The sequence below is a fragment of the Lycorma delicatula genome, chromosome 5 (assembly GCF_047948215.1).
Source record: "Lycorma delicatula isolate Av1 chromosome 5, ASM4794821v1, whole genome shotgun sequence".
Taxonomy (NCBI): domain Eukaryota; kingdom Metazoa; phylum Arthropoda; class Insecta; order Hemiptera; family Fulgoridae; genus Lycorma; species Lycorma delicatula.
Window position 1 is genome coordinate 80,928,914 of NC_134459.1, and position 26,341 is coordinate 80,955,254.

Sequence of the window (26,341 nt, forward strand, 5' to 3'; positions counted from 1 at the left end):
AACACTTAATTAGTATAATATCTTCTCTTTCCTTTTATTTGGGTAGCTGGAATAAGTCAGGCAGTTCATCAAAAGTTATCTTTTCTAACGACTAGTGAGGAGTCCTAGAACTAGATAGCTGTTTCACAACTTCAGGTGAATTCATCTTAGACTTTGTAACAGTCTTTTCTCTTTGCAGGAAGTTTTAAAGGTGTTTTTCCCGAAACAGGTGGTTTTAATGATTCTACATTTTATTACATTAAATAAATGAATTTATAATGAGAAGACTTTTTGTTTCAGTTTTTATTATCTTGTGATAGACTTGGTCAGAAAGAACTCATTATTACCAGATTCCTTTTGGTTATAAAAGTCAAAAGATTCTTCATTTGTGTAAAAGATTTTTTTCAGGTTGATTGCCTGCTTCCACTCTTAAATAACCAGAAATAACCTAATAGTAAAATATAAAATGATATCAACATCATACTTATTCTGTTGTTGTTCATGTGCACGCACGCTTGCACATATACAATTTGGAAATTAAACCTGGTATATTTTATCATATACTCAGGAAATGGTTAGTTTGATATATCTGACCCATCACCTTCTCTTTCATGAATATAAAAAGTATTTGATTAACAATATTTACACTACAGTGATTCTCTAACAGTTTCAAGCAGCCTTCCATTTGTTCTGTCAGAGATACTTTAATACTCATCTGAACAGTCAAATAGTGTTTTTATAGTAGTTACAAAAACGTAATAATTAGTTATCTTTTGTAATAATAAAAAGTGATTTTTTTAAAACTGGTAATAATTGGAAATTTGCAAAAAACTTTCCAATTGTAGTGGATTTGTCCACTTATAGCTATCCTTGCTACATCAGATTACTACAAAACAAAGTAAAGAAAGCAACTATGAAACTGTAAAACTAAGATATTTAACAAGATCCTGTATCACAAAACATCACAGTTCAACTATTTATTTGTAATGTATTACGTAGCAGGCTGTGTGATTGTGATTTAGACTAACCTTACAAGAGGCAATCTCTCTGAGAGTATACAGAACTCTTTCTCTGTCCTTCCCCATTCATTTACCTTCATCCCCTTTTTCTTGATTAAGTACTGTAAAAATATATCGACTACTGCCTTACTGGAACTTGTGGCATCATAGTGATACCTTATAACGCCTCCTAAAATGTAAGTCTTAAGTTGCCTAAGAAAACTAGAATCATTGACTTCCCTGTTGTTGTTTATTTGCTAATATACAAAGAAAAGAAGTTATTAAAAGTTTTTATTGTTTATATATATATATATATAAATAATACCTTTGGTATTTGATTAACTGTAGACAGTTAATGATAACTATTAGTTATCATTAATTGGTAGTTGATTATTCTTAAACAAATTATGTTAAAAAATACTTTTCCTGTAAATTTTTAATATTATTTTTTATTTTTTTATTTTACAGGCTAATATAAACATATCGGTTCCTCCAAGCTTGAAAAAACAAAAATTGGAAATACTTAAAGAAGGTGGATTAGAAGTAACACCAGTTACTACTGTTAATAATGTTTCAACACAAAATAACAATAATAATAATAATAGTAATACCATCAGTAATAAAAATAACAAAAATAATATTAGTTGTAATAATAATGTTGTAAGTACTAGTTGTACGAGTAACATTAATAATGATACTAGTATTAGTAGCATTAGCAACAGTGGTAGTATTTCTAGTAATACTGCAAGTAATAATAATAGTAATAATAGTAGTAATAACAGTAATAATAGTAACATAAGCAATGTACCTCAGTCTACAGTTAATAATAGCCAGAGTCAAAATCGTACAAGCAAAACAGATGAGAATCGACCATCTGTTATAAGACATACTTATCCTGATACTAATAATAAGAATAATAAGATCTCAATAACTGTAACACCAGATGTTTCTTCACTTTTAACAATGACTGGTTTATCATCACGGTTATCATCAACAAATACTACAGCTTCTTCAGTATCACAAGCATCTTTATCGTCGACTCAGCACAGATCGTCACAACCACCTCCTAGATTATGGCCAGGAAGACCAGTTTATGGTAATCCAAAAGTAGTCTTCCAACAATCTATTAAACGACCAATTGCAGAAGAAGTTCTTGATTTACGAACAAAAAGTGATAATAAAAGTACTGTGCAGCAAAAACAAAATAATAATAGTAATAATTCATCTACTAATATTACTACAGCTTATGGACAAATAGGTTCTAATCTTGAAATCACATTAGTTCCTGCTACTAAGTATGCTAATGTTAGTAACAGTAATAGTACTCATAGTAGTAATTCATCAACAGTGTTGCCAAATCATACCATATTACCACAACAACCAAGAAGAAGAAAGAGCCAAGTAACTTCACAAATCCAAATGTATCCAAACGGTTGTAGTGTAAATAATACATCGTTAAGAAATTTAAGTGTAAATAATTCACAGTCATTAAATACAAATAAGCAAAATTCTAGCGCACCATTAATTGTACCGAGCGTATCATTAACGGTTAATCAAAAGAAACAGTTACAGCAACAGCAACAACACCAGCAAATAAACAATCAAAAGAAAATTCTAACACAACAAATTTCATCATCTTTGTTACAACACCAAAATCATATCACCACTGGTAATAGGTTACCTTCAACACACAGTGGTTATCACCACATGAATTCTTTTCAAAATCATCATAAAACACCGTTTATTCCACCGGCTGCATTAGATCCAATTTATTTATCAGCTTTATTTAATGGTTTAATACCTCATAACAATAATAATAATAATAGTAATAATCATAACCATAGTAATTTGTCATCGTACCGTAATAATAGTCATCATCATCATAGTAATATTTATAGTAGTAATAATAATAATAATAATCCTACACCAGAACAACTACAATCATACAGAGAATTATTAAGACGGCATTCATTGCCTCATACAACATTACCTGATGGTTTTCCACGTTTACTTAATGATGGTTCAACTTCTATAACACTTGTTAGTAGTAATAGTATGCCAACATCTAAGTGACATTTGACTGAAATAGCATTATCTTAGGTTTTTTATATATATTCTTTACATTTTTACTTTGTAATTATCATTACTTTATATTATTTTACTTATAAATAATTTTCAGGATTATGATCTTTTTATAATTTTAGTCCGATCTGATAATATGTGTACTTTTTACTATGTTATATTTTGTTATTAATTTGTAATTATGTCACGTTTTGTTACCTTTATTTAAATAGAGAAAGTATTTAAAAAATAATAATAAACTGAAGTATAATTTTAATTATGTTTAATGAAAAATAAATAGAAACACTGAATAGAAGATAATGCTTGGTAATGAATTGTTTAATACTTTTTAAACAAACTTAACCTCTCTTTCAATAAAACATTGAATTATATTAGTGTAAGTTATAATTACATCTTTCCAGTTTGATAGGGATGTGAGATAAATAATCATTAAATAAAAAATAATAATTTTACAATGTGTTTAAAAAAAAATTTATGATGATGACTGATGGCATCAGTCATCATCATATAACTCGATGAAAATTCGTAAAACGTTATTAAGCTTGTTTTTTGGTGTATTCTTTTCTAAATTTAATGATTTACAAAACAGAAGGTGTTTTGACATTTTGTAGCTATTAATAATGGTAAATACACAAATTTTGTTTTCATTTACATCGTCTTTAGGAGCATACACTGCATGCAGTTTCCAACTTTATATTTGACCTTCAGAGATGTTTGCAAGGAAAAATGTTTCAGATATTGCCATATTTATTTTGATTAATTATAAATATATTAAAAATTATTTTTTATTTGGACTATCAAAATTTATTTAAACAATTTTTATTTTGGTTCTGTAAAATTGTTGAACATAATAAATTTTTTTTCTTATTTAATGTTATTAACATAAATGAATTCGTAAACAATAAATATAAAAAGATTTTTTTATCTTTTTAATATTATCCTTCATTACTTAAGAAGAGTTTTTTTTAGGTATTTCCTTCAACAATTCCTTTTTTTATAACATATTTAAAATTACGTAATTGCCTTAATATTAAAATTGATTGCATAAAATCACCTGGGTGATCTCTTCCATGTAACTGAGTTACATGAATGTAGTTGGGTTCCATCAGCATGAGTTTCATGGAAGACATTGTAAGACAAAGTGATACAGTTACTTTATAGCTATAATTCGTGTTAATATTATGACACACTTGTGATTGAAAAATATTAATAAAAAAGAAGTAACAAACAAATGGTGGAGAGTTCCATTGAACCGTTCTCTTTTCAAATTAATGAATAAAAAATTACATTAAATTGGAAAAAATTTCTTCCTTATGTGTATATACTATTTTTAATGCAGGCTATCAATCTATGAGGGCAGTTTGGAAAGTAAAACCTCTGTTTGGCTACAATTAGAACAGAAAATAAATAAAAATATTTTATTATATATAACTTAAAACCACAGCTTTTAACTATTTTTAAACATAGTCGCCTTTAAATTCAAGCATTTATCATAGCGTTTCACTAATTTACAAATAACTTCTTCATACAATTCAGTCGCCTGGGTACCTATCCAACCTTTCACAGCATTTCAAAGTTTGTTTTCGTCATCGAAGTGCTGTGATGCAAGCCTACTGTGAAAGTTTGAAGAAACTTAGGCAAGTCATCCGGAACAAATGTGATCCGGTGTTGCTGCATAACAACATTCATCCTCACAGTGCTTGAAGAACTCAAAAACTTCTGAATCAATTCCAACAGGACATTGTTGATCATCCTCCTTTCAGTTCGGACTTGGCGTCAAGTGATCTTCATCTCTTTACTCATGTGAAAAATGGTTTGCATCACAACACTTTGATGACAAAGACGAACTTTAAAGTGCCACGAAAGGCTGGGTAGGAATCCAGGCAGCTGAAATTTATGAAGTAGGTAATTAGAGAAATGCTATGACAAATGGTTGAATTTAAATGGCGATTATGTTTAAACATAGTTAACAGCTATAGTTTTAAGTTGTATATAATAAAATAATTTTATCTACACAGGTTTTTTATTTATAGTCAAATGGAGATTACTTTCCGAACAACCCTTGTAAATAACACACACATTTATACATATACATACATTTATGTACTAATAGACTAATAAAGAAGAACTAATATAAATTAAGAACTCTCTTGATCATTAAACCACTTTTAAAATTGACTTTTAATTTTAATTTATATATTCTCAGTCCTATTTATACACTCTCAGTTCTATTTATATTACTATCAGTCCATTTACAATTTATTAGATTATTATTAAATATAAAAACTGAAAATGATCTAATTATCAAAAAATATCTTTGTTGATAATTTCAGTTTTATTCCTTTACAAGTCATTATGATTAATACTAATTTTGATAATAAATAAAATATAGTGGATACTTCAGCTGTATATTAAACCTACTTTGTTAAAAGCAGAAACTTTGTTAAAAACTGAAAAAAATATATGAGAATATATTTTTATTTTCCTGAGCACAATTTTTATATTGAAAAATATTTGTTAACATATCAAATACAAATTTTGTGATAAATAGAATAAAAACATGGTATAATATAATTTTTTTTTATTAAGTTATAAAGTTTCTAAATAATTTTTATTAAGTATTTATTTTGTATGATAAATTCAATAAAGAACAAGCTTTGAATAACCCTTGTATCAAATTTTAATGAATTTGCAGAAGCTATGTAGTTCAAAAGCCAAGTATAATTTTTTTTTTTTTGTATATAATTGAATAGAGTAGTGTATTTTGATATCTTAACCATTATTTGATTATTACATGACCTGTATAACAAAAAATTGTACTTATCAATTAAAATATAAATAGCATTACACTCTTTGGAAAATTAATTGCATTATCATTTTCCAAATTAATATTTGAAGCTTATTTTTTTTAATGATGAGTTAATTTATAATTTTTGGAAATGTGAAATATTACATTGGGAAGGTTGGATACATGACCCACCAGGTTGGTCTAGTGGTGAACTCGTCATCGCAAATTAGCTGATTTCAAAGTCAGCTAATTTGCGTTCTAAGGAGTTCTAAGGTTCAAATCCTAGTAAAGGTATTTAATACTTTTATACGGATTTGAATACCAGATCATGGATACCAGTGTTCTTTGGTGGTTGGGTTTAAATTAATCACATATCTCAGGAGTGGTTGACCTGAGACTGTACACGACTACACTTCATTTACATTCATACACATCGTTCTCATTTGTCCTCTGAAGTAACCATACAGTGGTTCCAGAAGCTAAACAGAAAAGAAAGAAAAGGTTGGATACATATTCTTCTGTAGATACAAAGAAAATAACCAAACATTATACACATAACAGAATTATACTATGCAAATTATGTCGTAGAAATATGACGAGCTGAAACAATATGTGAAAATTTATTATTTGTTAAATAAAAACAATTTATTAGATTAAAAAAATGACATGAATCAAACAGTGTTCGTCCATATTTTTAAATAATTTCCTTACCCCCTCAAGACAGTGAGTGGCTTTAACATTAATATCATCTACAAGTTTGCCAATGAAAAAGTTGAAAAAACTTTCAAATAGATCCTGAAGTAAATTATTTTGAATGATTTCATTGAATTTACATCACTTTCCCAATGTTGATGTACTTTTTTTTTTAGCTTGAATCTGATATTAACAAGCCAATCACTTCTGGATGTTTTTGTATAATAAGCTTTGCCAGTAAAGGTTCATCTTGTTGCTTTGTTAGATCTGTACTTTCTCAAAAATGTCAATTGCTTCAGAAAGATTAATCTTTATTTTACAGCTTCATTTGATCTCTTGATATTGCTGAGTGAATGAGCTAGTAACTATATTCTATAAAACATTACAGGTTTTTTCTTTTAAAAAAAAAAAAATTCTGAATTTACTGAAACTAAAAATAATATTAACTTTTGGATAATGGATTTGCAGTATAAAAACAATAGATTTATTATATATACACATATTAAGAAACCCAGTTTAAGCTGTTGTTATTTACTTTAACAATACTGAGTTAAACTTTACCACTTAAACATGTAATATACAAATTTCTCCCCAACTACAAAGAAGTAATGTCAAATTTCTTGCATTTATGATAAAGATTTTAATATGTCATCGACTCATTTTTTGTATTGCATACTTACTAGTTCATACTCTTATAAAATTATTTCTTAATTTACAAAAAAAAGTGAACAAATAAGGTATACTTAACATAATACATTAGGACATTAGTATACGTTAGGACATGTCAGAGATCTATGAATTTTTATATCATAAGTGTAAATAAAAATATGTTTAAACCTGCCCCAATCCATACGTAATGACCTGCTGACACTATTGAGTTCTTTGAAGGCATATTTTTATGTTAGCTGAATTCAAAATAGTCATTTCTTAAGAATTTTATATTCCCTCTGATAACCTAAATATCTAATCAATACACTGAATATATGGAAAACTGCCTGCCAAACACTACACATGCTAAAAAATTTAGAATTTCTCATGCTAAAGTAATCTTATTGCAATTATGCTTACATGATAATAATTAGAGTTCTGCCTGTAACAAACACTTGCTGTTAAATAGTTCTTAGAAATATTACCAAGCATCTACGAATTAAAAAACGAATATTTAGCTTTCATTAGTTATATAAAATAGCCAGATTTCAGAATACACATTAAAATACCAATACTAGTATGAAGAGTGAGAAAGGTTTATGTATTGTATATGAACAGTTGTAAGTGTAATATTATGATAGTTAATGTTAATTAACCAATTAACACTGTTAAGAGTGTTCTTTTTAACAGATAAAATATTACTTTACTGTCTATTATTGTTTTATTGCTTTTTTCATATATATATTTTGCTGTTTTATAAAAAAAAATTAATTTCTTTACTAGATCTCAGAATAAAATTAGTATATTATAAAGTTGAACCATGTTACTGTCTATTTTATATTATTATGTGATGATGATTATTATTACTGTAGTTCTTTAAATGTGCCATAAGTTATCTGTTTATACATTTAATTCCAACAATGTTAAGTAGATTTTTAATGATCGTTTGATCTTTGTTAATTCAAACTTACTTTAAATATTAATGTAAATGTTTTTCTTTTTTTTTTTGTTATTTATGAAATATGTTTAGTTGGTTTAATTCTTTACTAATGGGAATTATTTTAGTAGTTTTTAATAGTAATTATTACAACAAAAATAATAAAAAATCGCGATTTTTCTACCCAATAAAGCCTAATTTTTAGCTTTGTGTAATGTAATATAATTGTTACCATTCAGTTAAATCTGATAAAAAAGAAATTATTTTGAAATGTTTACATTACATAAATTATTCTCATTGGCTTCTATCAACTGCATAAATTTCTTTTAACTGTTCATGATAACATCGTTAATGTTGAATTGACACTAGCGAGTTAAATAAAAAATTATAAGTAACTTAAACGCAGAATTGAATCATTTACTGTTATTACATCTACCTACAATGCTGACTTAACTCCTTACACTCATTACCAAAGTACATCATTTTATTTTATTTTAATAATTTATCATTTTTTTAATTTTTATTGATTTTCTCTTTCTTAAGTTGATATTCAGTTAAAATGTGTATTTTTAAGCCTGCAAAAGTCACCAAAAGAAAGTTTGAAGACAGTTATAATTTTTCTTAATAAATATTATATGTATTATTCTGATCTAAAGTAAGTAAAAATAGATATACAATTTTTGGACCAATCAACAATAGTAACATCAGGAAGTGGATCATCACATGTACTCTTCAAGGCACAATGTATCAATATCATCATCAGTGAGTTGTATATACTTAGGCCAATTAAGACCATGAACTGAACTAACTTTCCCCACATGTATTCATGCATTTTCTTTCAATAAGTCTATTTTGAAAAAAAATTCAGACAGTTGCAAGAAGTTAAGGCTCTCACATTTGAAATTTTATGAGATCACAAATAAGTACTAAGATACACAATTGTTATTCACAAATTATTTAATTTGTGTAATTTTTCTTGTATAATAAATTTATTCATCCATGTATACACACATATTTTAGTTGTAATTATATGTGTTAACAGATACACTTTTTATTTTATTACAGTATGAAGATTTGTAATTAAATTTCTTTTTCTATTCATTTATTTGTAAGTTTGTTATTATGATTATTTTTTATACCCTAGTTTATATATTTTGTTATGAAATTGTTAAAATAATTATTTGATACAAAAATAGTTTAATTATATTTATTTATATTAAAAATATATATATATATAATTTATATTCTAGGCAAACCAGTAAAGTACTGATAAGTAGATTTTTTCATTGTTATTGTTCTTAAATTAAATGGTAAATTAATTGGTATTATGTATAATAATGTTACTTTTATTACTTTTTTTAATAATTATTTTATTTTTATGATTTAATATATTTCCTTCCTTGTAAACAATTTGACAATTTAGAGAGAGGTAGAAGTTAAAATTTTTAATAAAAAATTGTATGCATATTTTCATTAAAAAAAAAATTTCATTAATATCATATAACATAATAAACTAATTATAGGTATTGTAATAATTTTATATCAAAGAATACGTTTCTTCAAATTCATTTATTTACAGTTCATATGCATATTCAGATGATCAAATGATAATTCAGTTTTGTTTTTTTTAATGTGTTTGTGATTTTCTCAGGACATCATCAAACTTGGCTACAATTAAATCTAAACTGGTTGGGTTCATTCTATGTGGATAGTTTTGAGAAAATATTGGTAGGTTTTTTTGCTAAAAGGAAATTCAAATAATATGTTAAGGATGTGTTTAGTTTATATTTAAAAGTTGTGTGTTTTATTTTGTCTTGCAATTTTTCAAGAGTTTTGTTGTATTCTTTATTGAATATCTTATAAACCTTCACTTATCTAATATTACTTAAAAAAGTAATTTTATGTCATTCTTTTTATTTACAAACGTCTTGTGTATTATGTTCACTTAGAGACTCTGACAACTTATTTTTTTCTAACACTCTATATTTCCACTTGTATAGGATTCATGACATCAGTTTAATTGTAATTTGTTACATGTTCTGATGTTGTTGATTATTAGACATACTCTTAATTTTTTCTCTTCTAAAGGTGATAGTTTATGTCCCTTATTTTATCTTTTTTTTTTTTAATATGCTAATGTGTTTTACTGTTACTATATGAATTTTTACCAGATTTGTAATTTGGCCATTCTTATCAAGACACTTTTTCTGCTTTGCCTTGATGTGTATATGTACATATAATTCATAGTATGACCGAAATAGTTTATTGACTGAATAGAAAGATAAATAAAAAAAACAAAAAAATATGCATAACAGACTCAGTAGAAGTAATGTGATATTACTCTCAGCTGAATGTATTAATATAATGTTGATTATGTGTTATTTTATTAGTGAGCTTTTGTATAAATAATATAATTACTTTGATTACTCACTAAATAATAATTATGATAATTATTGTTTGAATATTGTGAACTGATATACCAACAACATATTTCATTTTGAATCTGGAACAGATGTTTTATATTTTTTCACATTTTTGTGCTGTTGTTTGTGTATTGCTACTTTGATTTTGTAGTGTAGAAAAAGTCTTAATTACATGAATATTATTGTTTTTTTTTTATTTACATTTCTTAGTTTACTTTATAAATAATTAATTTAGATTTTTTAAATGTTTCTTAGTTTTTTTAGTGTTATTTGAGAAATTGGTGATCAGGTTAAATTAATTTGTATTCAAACATGAGAACATAGTGTATAAAAAAGTAAAATATCAACTTTAATGGAAATATTTCATTTACATCAAATCATTTTCAGTTACACTTAACCTATTAAGTATAATAAAGTGCAACATAAACTGTTAAAGTTAAAATTTGGTTTAGTTTGTCACTGAAATTTATAATTTCAAATAATTTTTATTGCAGACTATCTTGAATAAAAAAAATTAAGCAAACATAACATTTTTTTTCTAATACAGTTGAACCTCTATGTAACGAAATCAAGAATACCAGGAAAAATTTGTTAAATAGTGATTCTTCAGAAACATTATTGCTGAATTGTATGTATGCACTGAACAATAGAGGGAGTATGTGTGTTAAATGTTTTCTAGGAATTCTATTTGTTATTCTACATACTGTAGATAAAATTTCTCATTTAGATAAATGAATAAAAGTGTGCACAGCAATTTTAGTGCTCTGCGATAGTTAATGGATTTCAGGAAATTTTTCTACTTTAATGCATAGGCAGACAGTAACTGCAGAACATGTGTTTAAATCTTTTGCTAGAATTTTATTGCTAATGGGTTATTAGAGAATCTTGGGAATTTTCACTTTACCAGTTCAATAAAAATAACCTGTCATTCTTGATTGTTGTCAAGAATACTTTGTATACGGATACAATTTAAGTGTGGAAATCAAAGGATTTCTATTCATTAGGTATGGACTTACTTTTAACTCGCAGAGATCTCCAAAATATTAAATTTAATGTCATTATTTTAAAAAAACATTTTGTAAAAATTACTGTATGTTACTACATACTGTATTATGTCAGCATGCAGAAGGTTACCATTTCGTTATATAGAGGTATGAGTATGTTAAATAGAGTTAAATTTATATATAGTTTTATTAAAATGTCACAATGTAGTAAAAAATTTGTGAAATAGAGTTTTTCATAATATCAAGGTTTGATTATTTCTAATTTTGTAAATCAGTAATATATAATATATAGGATTTCATTAAAAATTTATTATAATAATTTTGATTCAGAAATTTTTTATTAATATTATGTATAAACATATATTATTGTTGTAATATTTTTTCTCGCTTTAATTTAAAATAATGTCTTCCTTAACTTAACTATTTTACTTGATAATAAAAAGCAGCAGTATTTTAAATTATTGAACCATTTATTAATTGTTAATGTTGATAATGTTTTCTATATACACACGTATAGCAAAGTTGAGTCATTATATCTGAACTGTGGAATAACTTAGGGAGGAGTAATTAACTTGCAGAGTCAGTATTAAAAATATTTCTAATGAATGATAGACTGACCTATTGTTGGTCTCAAAATGATGTACAAAATTTAGATAAAGCCCTGGAGAACAGCTTTCCAAATATTAATTTATGTTGGATCAGAATATAGCTCTTTTAATTTCCATTGATCTTAATAAAGTTATTTTTTTAAAGTTAAGTACAAAAAAAATATTAAATAAAAATTAAATTGTTTTTTTAATCTAAAAATTATAATTAATTGTTAAAAATAGTTTTCAGTAAACAAGGTTTTAAATATATGGTCGCACAGTACTACCCACGTGCTGCAAATATGGATTTATTTTGTGCAGAATAAACCTTTTGTTTGTGAAGTTATTTCACTGTCTATATTACAGTACCATGATAAAAAATTTGTTGATTAGATAAAGCTATTTTCAGTTTGTCTTATATTATATATTTGCTCTTAATATAGAAGTTTATTTTTTATTCACAGTTAGGATAAATTATATTTTTATGTCATAAGTCATCAATTTCTTTAACAACAATCTTTTTGGTAAAAATGACAATACATTTCCCATAGATTCAACAAGTGTTTTGATTTTTTTATTCATATTATAAAAGTCTTTTAAGAATTTTGTAGATTTTTAAATTTTAACTAATTAATTTTTTTAATTTTTAATGGAATAAATTAATGTTTAATGGTTTATTTACATGCAATCTTGTTATTTTCCTTTCTATTTAAAATTTGTTATGAATTTGACAAAAATGTTTAATAATTTATTAAAGTTTCATCAAATTGTTTAGTAGAATATTTTTTTTTTTAAATGGTGTCAATGTTGCTCATAATTAGTTTACTAGGAAAAGAGTTATATAAAGATTAATGGAAAGTACATAAGAAATTTATAACAGATCTGAAAAGTATTTTTGACAAAAGAAAAATCAGCAATCAACCACCTTAGTGTTTTTATTCAGCACTGTTAAAACTTTAATGTAGAATTTTCTTTTTAAGCTCTTTAAATGAAGATTGTTGGTATTATAAAATCTATGAAGAACTTGATCTCAGTTGGACTGTAATGAAAATCAAGTAGTATTACAGGAGACATCTAACTGTAAAGGGACCAGTCATAAATGTATTGTTTACTTCAGTTTGATTTACTTTATTGAGCTTCAAATATTCAGCTGATAGATTTTATGAAATCATTGCAAATACTCTAATTTTATTTTTTTTTTTAATTGAATGGATTGTAATATTTTTTAGTCATGAGACAATTGTTTACTCTGTACATGTTTGACCATATTTCAGATGTATTGGCTTCATTTCTTCTATATGAAGATTCATAAGTTATTATGCTTATAGAAAATGAAGGGGCCATAATAAGAGTATTATTTTTATCGGTTGTAAGTGTTAAACAATGATTATAATTAATAGTTTCGGTTATGTTACAAAGAATTGTGAATTAATGATTTAAGAATTTCTTTCATAAAATATACAATTAGATTCCCATTGACAAGTTTCAATTATGTGGTAAATTACATCACCTATAAAAAAAATGGATTTGTATATTGCTATGAGTACTTTAATGTACTTTGCGAACTTTCATATTAAAATGATTATTTAGGTCTTTATTTTAAAAAGTTAATAAAATAATATTAGATATAAAGTGAAATATGTTAGTGTTATAAATTTCACTAGTAACTTGGATTACAAGTAGTTTATTTTTTCTGTTGTAAATAAATATTAATAAAACAAATTTTTTATTAAGAAAATGATTGTTACCTAGAGACATGTACAGGAATTCAGCTTTGGTTGTTCTAAGAATTGCTATACTCTTAACTAACTTCCCCTCTTGCATAATGTGGGAAATTTTAAATGCATGATGAAATTTATTTTCATCATTAAGTTTTAAATTTGTTTAAATGTCTGATTCTTATTAAATTTCTACATTTGAGTAATATTGGAGCGGTTTAGTGACTTGATTAATACAATTTGTTATTCTTTACTAGTTGACTGACACAGGCATTTTGCATAAAACATCTGTTGAATACTTCTTACTTATGCCAAGAGAAAGCTAAATAAATTGTCATTAATGATGAAAAAACTATGATCAAATGGCAGATGATTACGTATCCACTAAATTAATTTATGAATGAATTTACTATTAGTTACTAGAAAAATTAAAACATTTTAACTGTAAGTTATTTTATGAGAATGCACAATTTTATTTTGGTGGTTATATTTTACAGTTTATTTTTGGACTAGTATTTATTTCTTTATAACCAACTTTGTGTTATAGATGTATTAAATCCAGTTTATTTTGTGATTACATGAAATTATTATTCTCTTATTGTAAAGGAAAAGGACCACAGGTTATGACATTGAGAAATCATCATTTTACAAATAACTCAATGTGAGACTTAGCTCAAAATTTTTGTTTTGAGTAACAGCTTCTAATGTTTTGTATGGTGGTTAGATTCTTATCTGTATCTCTTATTGCCATTAAAATTATCCGTTTTTTTAAAGTAATATTGCAGCATGTTTTAAAATGTCACATATTGTAAATGGAATGTATTTAATATTAAATGTTTCGATGTGTATTATAAATTTAAATATATATTATGAATGATTCCATTTATGTAAGCAATCACTACTTTCATAAATTAAATGCTGCTATAATCTATATAAAAAATTATTTTAATATTTTTCTGAATATTTAAATTACTTGTACTGGAAAAAAATATTTTTTTGTTATTTTGTGACAAATTATTTATAATATAATTGTTGTTGAATGATTTGTATTTTAGATCATATGTATGTTTTTAATGTTAACTAGTATGTGTAAACTTGATAAAGAATAAAATGTTTACTTGTTTTAAAGTAGATTTAATCATAAAAATTTGAAATCTTTATGTTAATGTTTTTACTTACTTTGCTATTACTGCTTAGAAACATTGTACCTTTGCTATGCATAACTATTTTTTTACATTGGATTTACTTCATGCATGTTATATAAAATGGATATAAATAAGATGTATATAATTACAAGTTGAAATTTTATGGTCACTTACCTATCCATTGATAAAAAAACACCTGTTTATCTAGCTGATCAATTTTACTGTTATATTAACCTGCAGTTTCTTCTTATATTTGCATTATACAAATAATATTATCAGATTACACTACATTTAACTGTGTGTGCTGTAGTAAAATAAATTATTGTACTTTTCTCATTTTATATAATCATTAAAAAAATTATGTGTAATAGGTAGAAAAGAAGAATCAATCCAGATTTGTTTTTATTATAATTCATATAGATGTTAAGATAATTTGATGTGATCAGTTAACATATTGACGTTTAAGAAAATGCTGTGAAGATTTTTTTTGTTTATTGACAGTGAATGTATTTTTCACTGATCCAGTAATAGGGAATGAAGACCATTATTTTTTCAGTAGAAATTATTTTTAGATATTAGTGTAAATAAAAGTATTAAAAAGTAAAAATAAATAAATTACATTTGTAACTTAAAAAAAAAAATAATAATAATAGGTAATGCTGAATAGCTGTATGTTTTGGCAGCTGCTGTTCCAGATTCATTTTTTGTGTATTAATGTTTCATATATGTAAATAATAAATTGAATATTATTTAACAATGACTATAATTACAATAATAATTGTACATACTATTTTAAAGAAAGTACTGATTATTGTGTGAAGTTTGAAAATTATTTTAAAAATAATAATTTTTTGATGTACATCTTTTACTTTTATAATAAAAAAAAGAGTTATATATTAACTATTGCTTATCATTTAAATTAAATACCTAACAATAAACAGAACTTGTGCCCTAGAACTGTTAGTGTTTCATAAAAACCATATAATGTATAAAATATTAATTTTAGTACTTTTTTTGGTGGTCGAAATTCATGTCCCTTCCTCATAACTAAAAATACATATTCCTTACCTTTCTGTTCACTGGTGATTATAAATATTTTAAATTATGATTTGTGGTTGCTTTATTTATATGCTTCAAAGTTCAGGTCATTCCATACAAATGAGTAACCTTTACTTTTGACCAATTATCTTTTATAAAAAGACTGGTCTAAATCGCATACTTTTAAATCATATGTTTAAGAGCTTTTATTCCTAAGATATGAAATATTATATTTAATATACTGAACATCTGCAATTTAATTGATTTACTTTGTTATAGTTCTAATAATTAGATTAATATTAATTTTCATTTTTATTGTTCTGGTTATTTTATTGGATGTTTAAAACATTAATTTTATCGTCAAAAACTATAATGCTATAACAGATAATGTGAAATGGTATTTTAAACAGCTTGTTTATCACATGGACAGATGTTCATAGTTTGGTTGACCAAATGAAGTGAGATCATATATTTCAGGGGTGGCCAACAAGTCGATCGTGATCGACTGGTTGATCCCTTGCAATGGCTGGGGTGGAATTCCGTGTACCGTGGACTTTGAAGTGATTGCAGAAAACAAAACTTTCTAGCAATAGTTTAATGCATTCTGGGAATTTGCCAAGGTCATAAATTCCTAGAATTCTGACAGCCTGACACTGTGATCTCCGCCCACCCAGCACAATACATTTTGATTTATGTGTTACACTTGTCACCGGATGCAACGCGTGAATGCAACGGTTACGACTCGACTCATTGAAGAACACAGTCAGTTAGCTTGAATATTTGGTAGTGTCATACGGTAGCTTCTTTTCTTTTGTATTAACAGTATTATTATTATTAATCAATATTATTATCCTCAGTGACCACGTTGAGTTTCAATTTTTCTTCTATTTAAAATGTATGTTTGTTTTAAATTAAATTGCTTTTCTTACCTATCTATTTACTTGATAAGTGAGCATTCTCAGCAACAGATCTCTAAACTGCGGTCATTACACTGAGAGAAAAATAAGGAACAGTATTACAAATATATTAGGAATAACAATAATTCTATTTAAATTAAGAAGTCAGTATTGTAAACCGTAATAAATATATTGTAACTTTAACATACTTCTTGTAAATTTGAATGTATTCATATTAGATTTTAATATACTTGTATTGCTGTCCCCGTTCGTAATATGCAGTATTGCTCTTATTTCTCTCAATGTAACAGAGATAATTGCCGCAGTTCATGAGTTTTTGAATTTTCTAGGAAATAATTTAATTAAATATTTATTCTTTAAATTGTCATATTTCTTTGCATTCTAGTATACCCATGGACATGAATAGTAAACAGAAAAAATCAAAAACTTATCACTTCAATGAAGAATGGGAACTCGATTACTTTTTTACGATGGTGAATGATAAATGTTGTTTAATATGCCTTACCTCGGTAGCCATTGCTAAAAAGGGTAATCCAGAGAGACATCTTTTAGCTTTACATAACAAGTATCAAACAGATTATTCACCAAATTCTGAACTGAGAAAACATAAAGTTAGGGATCTTAAAGCTCAATTAACAAATCAACAAAGTGTTTTTAAAAAGCCAAGGTTGAAGTCACAAGCAGTAACTACTGCATTATTCAAAGTAAGCTATCTCTTAGCAAAAAAATGTAAGCCATTTTCCGACGGTGAATTTGAAAAGGAAATTTTTTTGGAAATGTCAGATTCACTTTTTAATGATTTTAAGAACAAGAGTGAGATTGTTACTGCAATTCAAGATCTACAATTGTCTCGAAACACAGTGATGCGATGAATTGAAAGGATGAGTGGAAATGTAAAAGAGCAGTTACATAATGATATTAATAGTTGTTCTTGTTTTTCCCTTCAATGTGATGAATCGACAGATATAAGTGATACAGCACAATTACTTGTTTTTGTTCGTATGGTTTTTAAGGATTTTACTTCTAAAGAAGAATTGTTGGGTATGATTTCTTTGAAGGAAAGGACTAGAGGTGTAGACATATTCAAAGCCTTTAAAAACTTGCTCAATGATTTGAAAGTACCACTTTTTAAATTAGTCTTAATAACAACGGATGGCGCAGCTGCAATGATAGGTTACAGAAATGGATTTATAGTCTTATGTAAATGAAGATGAATTCCCAGCCTTTTTGAGCTATCACTGCATAATTCACCAGCAAGTGTTAACTAGCAAGAGACTAAACACAAAAGAGGTAATGGATATAGCATTTAAAATTGTTAATTCAATTCGAGGAAGTTCCCTCAAATGGCGTCTCTTCCAACTGTACCTCGATGAAGGCCAACCTGAATTATTACTACACACCGATGTCAGGTGGCTGAGCAGAGGTAAATTTCTGCAGTGATTTCGTGATTTATTGTCTGAAATTATAGACTTTCTTCACGAACAAGATGGAAACTGTGAAAATTTAAATGATGAAACTTGGCTTAGTAACAGCATTTCTTCCCATATATAAGCCGTATACCTATATTTCAGTACGAGGTGTACTCAGCGAGCTATTGATAGATTAGCAAAAAGTAAGTCATATTATTCTTTATTATAAATTTTTCTGGCCCAAAAAAACGCGAAAGTGAAATATTGAAATCAAATTATCAGCCATACTGTGAATTTTTATAATTTTTTCATATTTACGAACAAATAGTACAATAACTTATACATTGCAGTTGATAAAAAAATTGCATTTTAAGTTACTAAAAATCTATCTTGAAAAAGTGTCGGAAAATCGCATTTTTTAGGTACCGCATGTACGGAATGCTGCTATCAGAAGTTGGGTCTGGAAATTTATTTTCTTCATGAGCCTATATCTCGAAAACTTAATAAGTGATTTAAATAATAATATATTTTACTTATCTACCCATACCTCGCTGGAATGTACCTTATACTGAAACACAGTGTATAAACATAGTATGCATTTCACACCCCTTCTTTCCCCTAGACTACGCGTATGACAAGTCGATCGCGACACACTTTTTAGATAAAAAGTCGATCTTATATACAGAAACGTTGGCCACCCCTGATGTATTTGATACATTTCATATATTTATGGGGAATTTGCACTGTAATTTGAATTAAGTACTTTTAACTTATAAAGAAGTTTATAATTTATTTTTTGCAAGACAATATTGTTTTACTAAATGAAAATTTTAAACTAATCCCAAAAACTCAGTTAAATCCACCTCAAAATTAACTTCATCTTTTTTTAATAATAATAATCCCTTTGCAGCTAAAAAATATTGAGTACTCATATGTATGATATAATTTTTGATAGCTTTAGTTGTCATAAATTTGTCTGCAACGTTTTCATTGTTTTTTATGAAGTTCCCAGTGTAAAATTAAAACCTCTTCATTTATTTCTTACACAAATTCTATCAACATTATGAACATGTCTGCAAATATATAATATATATTTTTAATTATTTTTTTAATTAATTCTTTTAAGAATCAATGTAAAGTAAATTCAGTTAAATGGACAACATGCATAATTGCTTTACTTAAAATTATTTTTATTTGATTTTAATATCAATTTTTGATTTTACACCTTGATGTCATATTTTTACTTATGTAAAAAAAAATTTACATTTTAATTTTTAATTTAACTGAATAAAAGATTAAAGGTTTTAAATAAAATAAATAAATGCGTATATGTATATTATATTTTACAAAGTGTGTAATGTAGTTTGAGATGAATATATAATGCAGCTGATGCGAGCGAGTAAATCGTGAAAGTGCTCCTGGAATATGGTGGAATAAGGTAAGTAATCCTACTTTATTTATTCTGTACTTTGGTGATCTAATGAAATAAATATATATTTTTATGTAAGTAATAGTTAAAACTACTGTTGAAATAAACTATACTGTAAAAACATTATAACTCTTTTTACTTTTTAGCCATGTAACTTCAAATATTTTCTTTAATAATAAGCATTATTGTTGCTAATGAAGTAGTATATACTATGAAGCAGTTCAGTAAACAAAACATGCTGCCAAAGAGATAAAGGCCTTTTTTTACTAAGTCTACAGTTAAAAATGATCAAAAGTAGTAGTAATACTTGCATTATTGTGAATAACTCATGGCGAAAAGCAGTATGAAAAATGTAAACTTTTGTAGCAGATGAAAGTTGGAAAAGTTTCAAGGTTGGTGAATGAAAACATTTCCAATTTCATATAATTTTACAATTGTAAAATATTATTTTAAAATTTTTGTTAATAGAGAACTAAACAATCTGTTGGAAAAATATGCTGAATATAAAAATGATATGCTTGTAGGAAAGTTTGGTAAACCTGCACAATATTAATGAAGTATATAGAGTTTACCAATAATTATTTGATATTTTCCTTAAGTATACATACTGGTGTTTTTGAACTTTATAAATTTATTATTCCAAAACTCATTAATTTGTTTTTTTATATTCAATCACCACAACTAAGCTAAATGGTTACTGAAGTATTATAACAATCTATTACTGGTAAATGAAACATATCCATTGTTAGCTGAAGATTTTAAAAAAGGATTTTTTGCTGTAAAAAGAAGAAAAACCCCTTTTTCAAAAATTTCTGTAGATCTGCTTTAGAACAAACCATAAATGCTGATGCTGCTAGAAGACTTACTAGTGTTACACATTTTACAAATTCACTGTCTGCTCATCAGCAATGGTCTAGAAGTCATGCCATCAGATCAAAAATAATTTTACACATTCTCATTGAAACCAGGTTAAAAAAATAGTGAAGATGTTACTTCAGATTTAAAAAAAAATAAAATCAATCAGACTAAAACTTCAACTCACTTGAAATTTATATCTGTTATACAAAATAACATGAATCCTTTCGACTGTATTGAGATGGACAATAACTTACCTAGTATTGCAACAGGACAATCTGCTAAAGATGAAGTAGCTGATTTTCTTTTGAGTGCAGAAGAAAAAGGTAATGAGTTGAAGGAAAAATTCATTTTTTGATTGTAGTGAATCTGAATTTTGGTTTGAAGAGAGTACATTTCTTTAAACTGAAATACTTAAATAAAATTCTTAATTTTGTCTTGTGTAACCAGAAGAAAAGAATGACTGTGAATAAGAAAGTGGAGTTGCAGAGAGATTTATTCGGACATTTGCTTGCAATTTCAGTGCAGCAAAATATTAACCTTGAAAAGGTTATAATGTATCTCCTAACTTCTGTTCTACAGTATTTATGTAATGGTACGATTCATAGTACAAAAAAATCTAGTTTGATGAAATTTTTAAAGGTTGAACGTAGCAGAATTTTTTAATACCTGATAATAATAATAATAGATGTATGTGTTTTATATGTTAGATTGTATGAAAGATATTCCTCAAATATCTGGAAATATTTTTTAAACAATATTGCAAACCATCACTAATAATCATTCATCTGAAATTCATTAAATTTTTTTATAAATTTACTTACTTTCAACCTTCTATTGAAGATTATGAACGTTCACAAAGAGGAAACTCTTCATCTGATTGTGACTTTGTCATTTTCGGGGAAACTCAACCCAGGCCCACAGATTTTTCCAAGCAATTGCGCAATGGTATATCTAAAACTGAATTAATTGTATAATAAATCACTGTAGTTACCAACATCTTGTTGAATTTATTAAAGCTAAAACTATTTTTGTGAATTTTGATGTTATTCATACAAAGCTTTAACAGCCAACTCATGCAGTCATTCGATGAAGAGTTTTCTTGCCCTAATCACGAATAAGTAAACATGAAAATAATGTTTCATATTTGTAAAATTGATTGTGATGCTAATATCTCAATGAAATGTTCTGATACAGATATTTCGTTTAAATTAATAGGAGATTGTCATAACATTAAATTTAAACTACATATTTCAATTGTATACGAAAAGGTAAACGAAATGTAATAAATAATAATGAAATTTATGAGTTAATGGGCGAACATCTCTGCAAAGCACTTCCAGGATTTATGCATTTACAGGATGTGATTATAATCCATCCTTTTACAGAAAGGGAAAGTTGCATCCATTTAAATTTCTTCAGGAATCTGAAGAAATGTAAAAAAAATTTATAGAGCTTGGTAATTTGTCATGGGCTGAAGATAAAGTAATAACAAATCTTGAAAAGTTTGTATGTCAAATGTATGGGGTTACTAGTAAGAACCAAAATGATCTAGCAACCATTAATAAAGCTTGATTTAGATAATTCTGAAAAATTATGAAATAAAAAATACTGATAAACCGTCTTTAAAGAAATATTTTTAAAAATTTGATGCAACAAGTTCCAAATTCCTTACTATTCCAAATTTGAACAACACATTTTAAGAGCTCACTAAGTTTGTAATATCTGGCAAAGATATTACAAACTATCACATGAGTGTATTCCATCACAATTAATACTGGAAGAGCATGGATGGCTTTTAAATAATTATGATAAATATGGTTTTTGTGGATTACTGCGATCAACTACCTTGTAGTATTAGTGGAATTATATTTTGTAATGATAATACTCACAGAAATGATAGTGATGATGTATATAAAATACATGAGATATTTTCATCTAATAGCAATTATATTTTGTAAATAAAAACATTTTGTTTGAAAATCTCTTTTGTTTCAATGAGATTATAAAAATTAATGGTTGTTAAATTATTTTAAAAAAAACATTAAAAAAGTAAAATTTGTTTGAATTAACAATACTATTTGATTAACCCTGAAAATAAAATAATAAAGCCGTAATGTTGCTTAAATTGTAATCGGTATTATATGTTATTCATATTTATTTAATTTTTACATATCTTTTTACAATAATAATAACTTCATATCTTTTTCTATTTTGGTGTCTGCCCTTTGGAAAATGGGCTTCGATATAAACAAAAAGTTTTCCAGTGTATCTGCATGGGTGGACATACCTAATGATTTTCATTAAGAAATTTCCAAGATCATTGAGGTCGTCAGAAAACTATGCTGCATTCTGGTCAATTTCAATCAAGATTTTTAAAGGAAAACTACTGATTTTTTTTCATATGAGCTTATACACTTATATACTTTACACATACAAGTTGGTGGACTTGACCTTATGGTTTAAATTTCCTCAAAATTTTCCAAATGCTGAGGCTTTCCGCTAGTTACTTTTTTATTTTTTTATTTTAGCCTCCGGAAGGACCAACAGGTATTACTTCAGAGGATGAGTGTAAATAAAGTGTAGTCTTGTACAGTCTCAGGTCGACCATTTCTGAGATGTGTGGTTAATTGAAACCCGACCACCAAAGAACTCCGGTATCCATGATCTAGTATTCAAATTCATATAAAAGTAATTGCCTTGATTAGGATTTGAACCTTAGAACTCTCGACTTCGAAATCAGCTGATTTGCAAGGACACGTTCACCGCAGACCAACCTGGTGCATTTTCTGCCAGCTACTTATCTTCCATTCAGATTTCTCTCATTACGTATGGAGTATAATACTTATATTTAAACTTTCAACTTTCCCCTGAGTGATTTACCAACCTTGAAACTTTTCCAACTTTCACCCGCTACAAAAGTTTTCATCTTCTACACTGCTATGCACTTTCCACCATAACTTGCTTCAAACTACACTCTGTTATGCTTCAACTGAAGTGTTGTTATAAATTCTGCTGCAATTTACCTGTCTAATGCTACTATATTACTCATTACTAATTGAAATTGAGAACTTGCTATACTACAAACAAATTTTTTTTTTTGTACATATGGCTTTCTGTTTTAACAATTATGTAATTTTTATAGTAATAAAGTTAGATTTTGAGTTTTAACAAAAATATAGAACTGCACTTAAATTAAGTATTATAGAAGTTGGTGGTGTTTAAATATGATAAAAAGTCAATGTGTTTTAAAATTTACTATCATTTATTAATATTTTGGTATTGATGCACATATAATATTTTAATACAAAAATTAAGTAATTCTTTCAATGTGAATTTCATCATTAAGACATACAAACAATTTGTAATATAAGATGAAAATTTTAGCTTTGAAATCGAAGAAATGGCCTTTGTGGGAAATTTTTTGAATAGGACAAAGATCATCATAAATAATATTACTACTGGAATAAGTTTCAGATTTTAATGACCGTGAATGTGATGTGTCATTTTGCAAAGATGAAGATATTTTAAACAAACTCAAAAAGTTTAGAGGAATATGTGAAGCTGTTCATAAAGCTTTAAAGAACAAAACAAGGATGAAATTCTACAAAACACTTGTTACAACTGTATTATTATATGATAATGAGATCTGGGTCACAACAAAGAGAGGGATTTCTTAAATAGTTAGCAGAAATGAGCTTCTTGAGAATCTCAGACTAAGTTGTACCGGAATCTGAAGTAATACCTTATGGTGGTTCCAGAGGCTAAACAGAAAATAAAGAAAAGAAAGGTTGGACAGGAAGAGGAATGAATTAGGGATACCTTCTCTGTTAGCAATTATTAAGCAATATAAATCAAACTAGTGTGACCACACTGAAAAATGTCAGAACACCATGGCAACTAAAATTCTGAAATATAAACTAGTTAGAAGAAGACCTGTGAAAAGATGGGTATCAGAACAGGCTACATAGTCTACTCATGAAGTGGAGAAGAAGAATAACAACATAATACTCTGTTAACAGAAGTAGGTTAACACTATTAAATATGTTAAGATTATTTTTTATTTGAAGTTTATATTTTTCAATGTTTTTGATTCCATATTGCTTGATTTTTATGTATAATTTAATGCATCTGTGGTCAACTTTTTTCTATACAATGCTACTTTTTGTGCGTTAAATCTTAAGAGAGCCACTTTCATGACCAAGTTCTTTCCACTCTCTACCTTTCTTTTATCTTTAAGCTTATGACTTCACTTATATTTTACATGATAATTTTCTTAACAGACTTATTTTTTAAATATTATCCTAAATATTACATCAGGCAGCAACAAAGATGAGAAAACTTAACAAAAAACTTTTCTGTTCAAAATAACTTTAATACGATGCATGGGTAACATATTTCATATTAGATATTTTTAATTTAACTCAGTAATGTACAAATTTATGATGCTAATATAATTTAATAATAAAAAAACAAACAAGATATGTTGGTTTAATAATAATGAGTCGAAATACTTAATTTTACAATGAATTATTGACAGTTGAATATTGACATTGCTACTGTATTACAGAATATAATTATAAATTTAAATTGTAAAAAATTAATTCAAACATGCACAATCATTACAGTAAAACTAATAATGGGGATTATTTTGAAATAATAACATCCTATAAAAAATTAATTCTTCTATGAAATTGTTTTTAGGGGCAGACTATTTCAACAGAAAGGAAACTATGTCTAATGAGGTTTTTGAATTTGCAAGGTCTTTAGAATTTCATTTATATCTGGGTTGATTTTTGAAGAAGCTAACAAGTTTTTTAAATGAGAATCAGTTGCTTTGATCAGAATTTATTTCTTGTCATATGTATAACTGTGAATAACTGTTCACAAACATATGTGGAGCCAAACCCACAACAAAATTTCAAAGCAAACTCCTACAAATTTGGGAAGTCAGTAATTGAGAGAAATTTCCGAAACCCAATATATTTACTACCTGGGACTGAGATTACATCCTTAAATTTATTTTTAAGAACATTATAACACTGAAGATCAATTATTTCTGTTTGAATTTCAGAAGGAATCTTCAATAGCAATAGAAAAGGAGTTTGTAAGAAATTCCAACATTTTTATTGTCCTTTTGGAAATCATTAAATCTTGTTTCAAATGAGATTTTAAATTTAGAAATCAAGTTTTCATCCCTATCATAATTAGGGAGTTGTTAAGTTTGATCACTAACTCTATCATTCGTTTGAAATGTATCAGTTTATTTTTTCTATTAGAATCATTTAAAAAGTGAGAAAATTTTAACTATAACTGGGATGCCTTGAACTATAACATCCTTCACCACAAGAAAAATTTGATTTTTGTAAACTATCTGTTTTAAAAACTTATATTTTTAAATTGGTGAGAAGATCTTTCAGATGAGTTGGTAACTAGTTAAAAGTATCAACAGAAACATAAAGTTCTTTCTTGTATGCTGAAGTATTAAGTTATACTAAAAGAGTTTTGTTGTCTGCTTTGATAAAGTTGAATATTGTTATTTTTTTAGAATAAGTTACTACTGCATTTACTAAAAGTTGCACATTCAAGGTAAAAGTTACAATTTTACTTTAAACTGGTCTACACAAATATAATCTTTACATATTACAGTCTATTTTTACATCTTGGAGATTTATTCTTATTTTTTTGAGC

General features: G+C 26.5%; 1 protein-coding gene across 1 annotated transcript in view; it reads left to right on the top strand.

The window, feature by feature from the left end:
* LOC142325115 (uncharacterized) overlaps positions 1-3,101 on the top strand; it is a 231,613-nt gene extending 228,512 nt beyond the window's left edge. The window contains exon 9 of the mRNA XM_075366468.1: positions 1,446-3,101. Within this exon, the coding sequence (XP_075222583.1) occupies positions 1,446-3,050 (1,605 nt within the window). The 3' untranslated portion in view covers positions 3,051-3,101. The remainder of the gene's footprint in view (positions 1-1,445) is intronic.
* Positions 3,102-26,341: the final 23,240 nt, after the last annotated feature.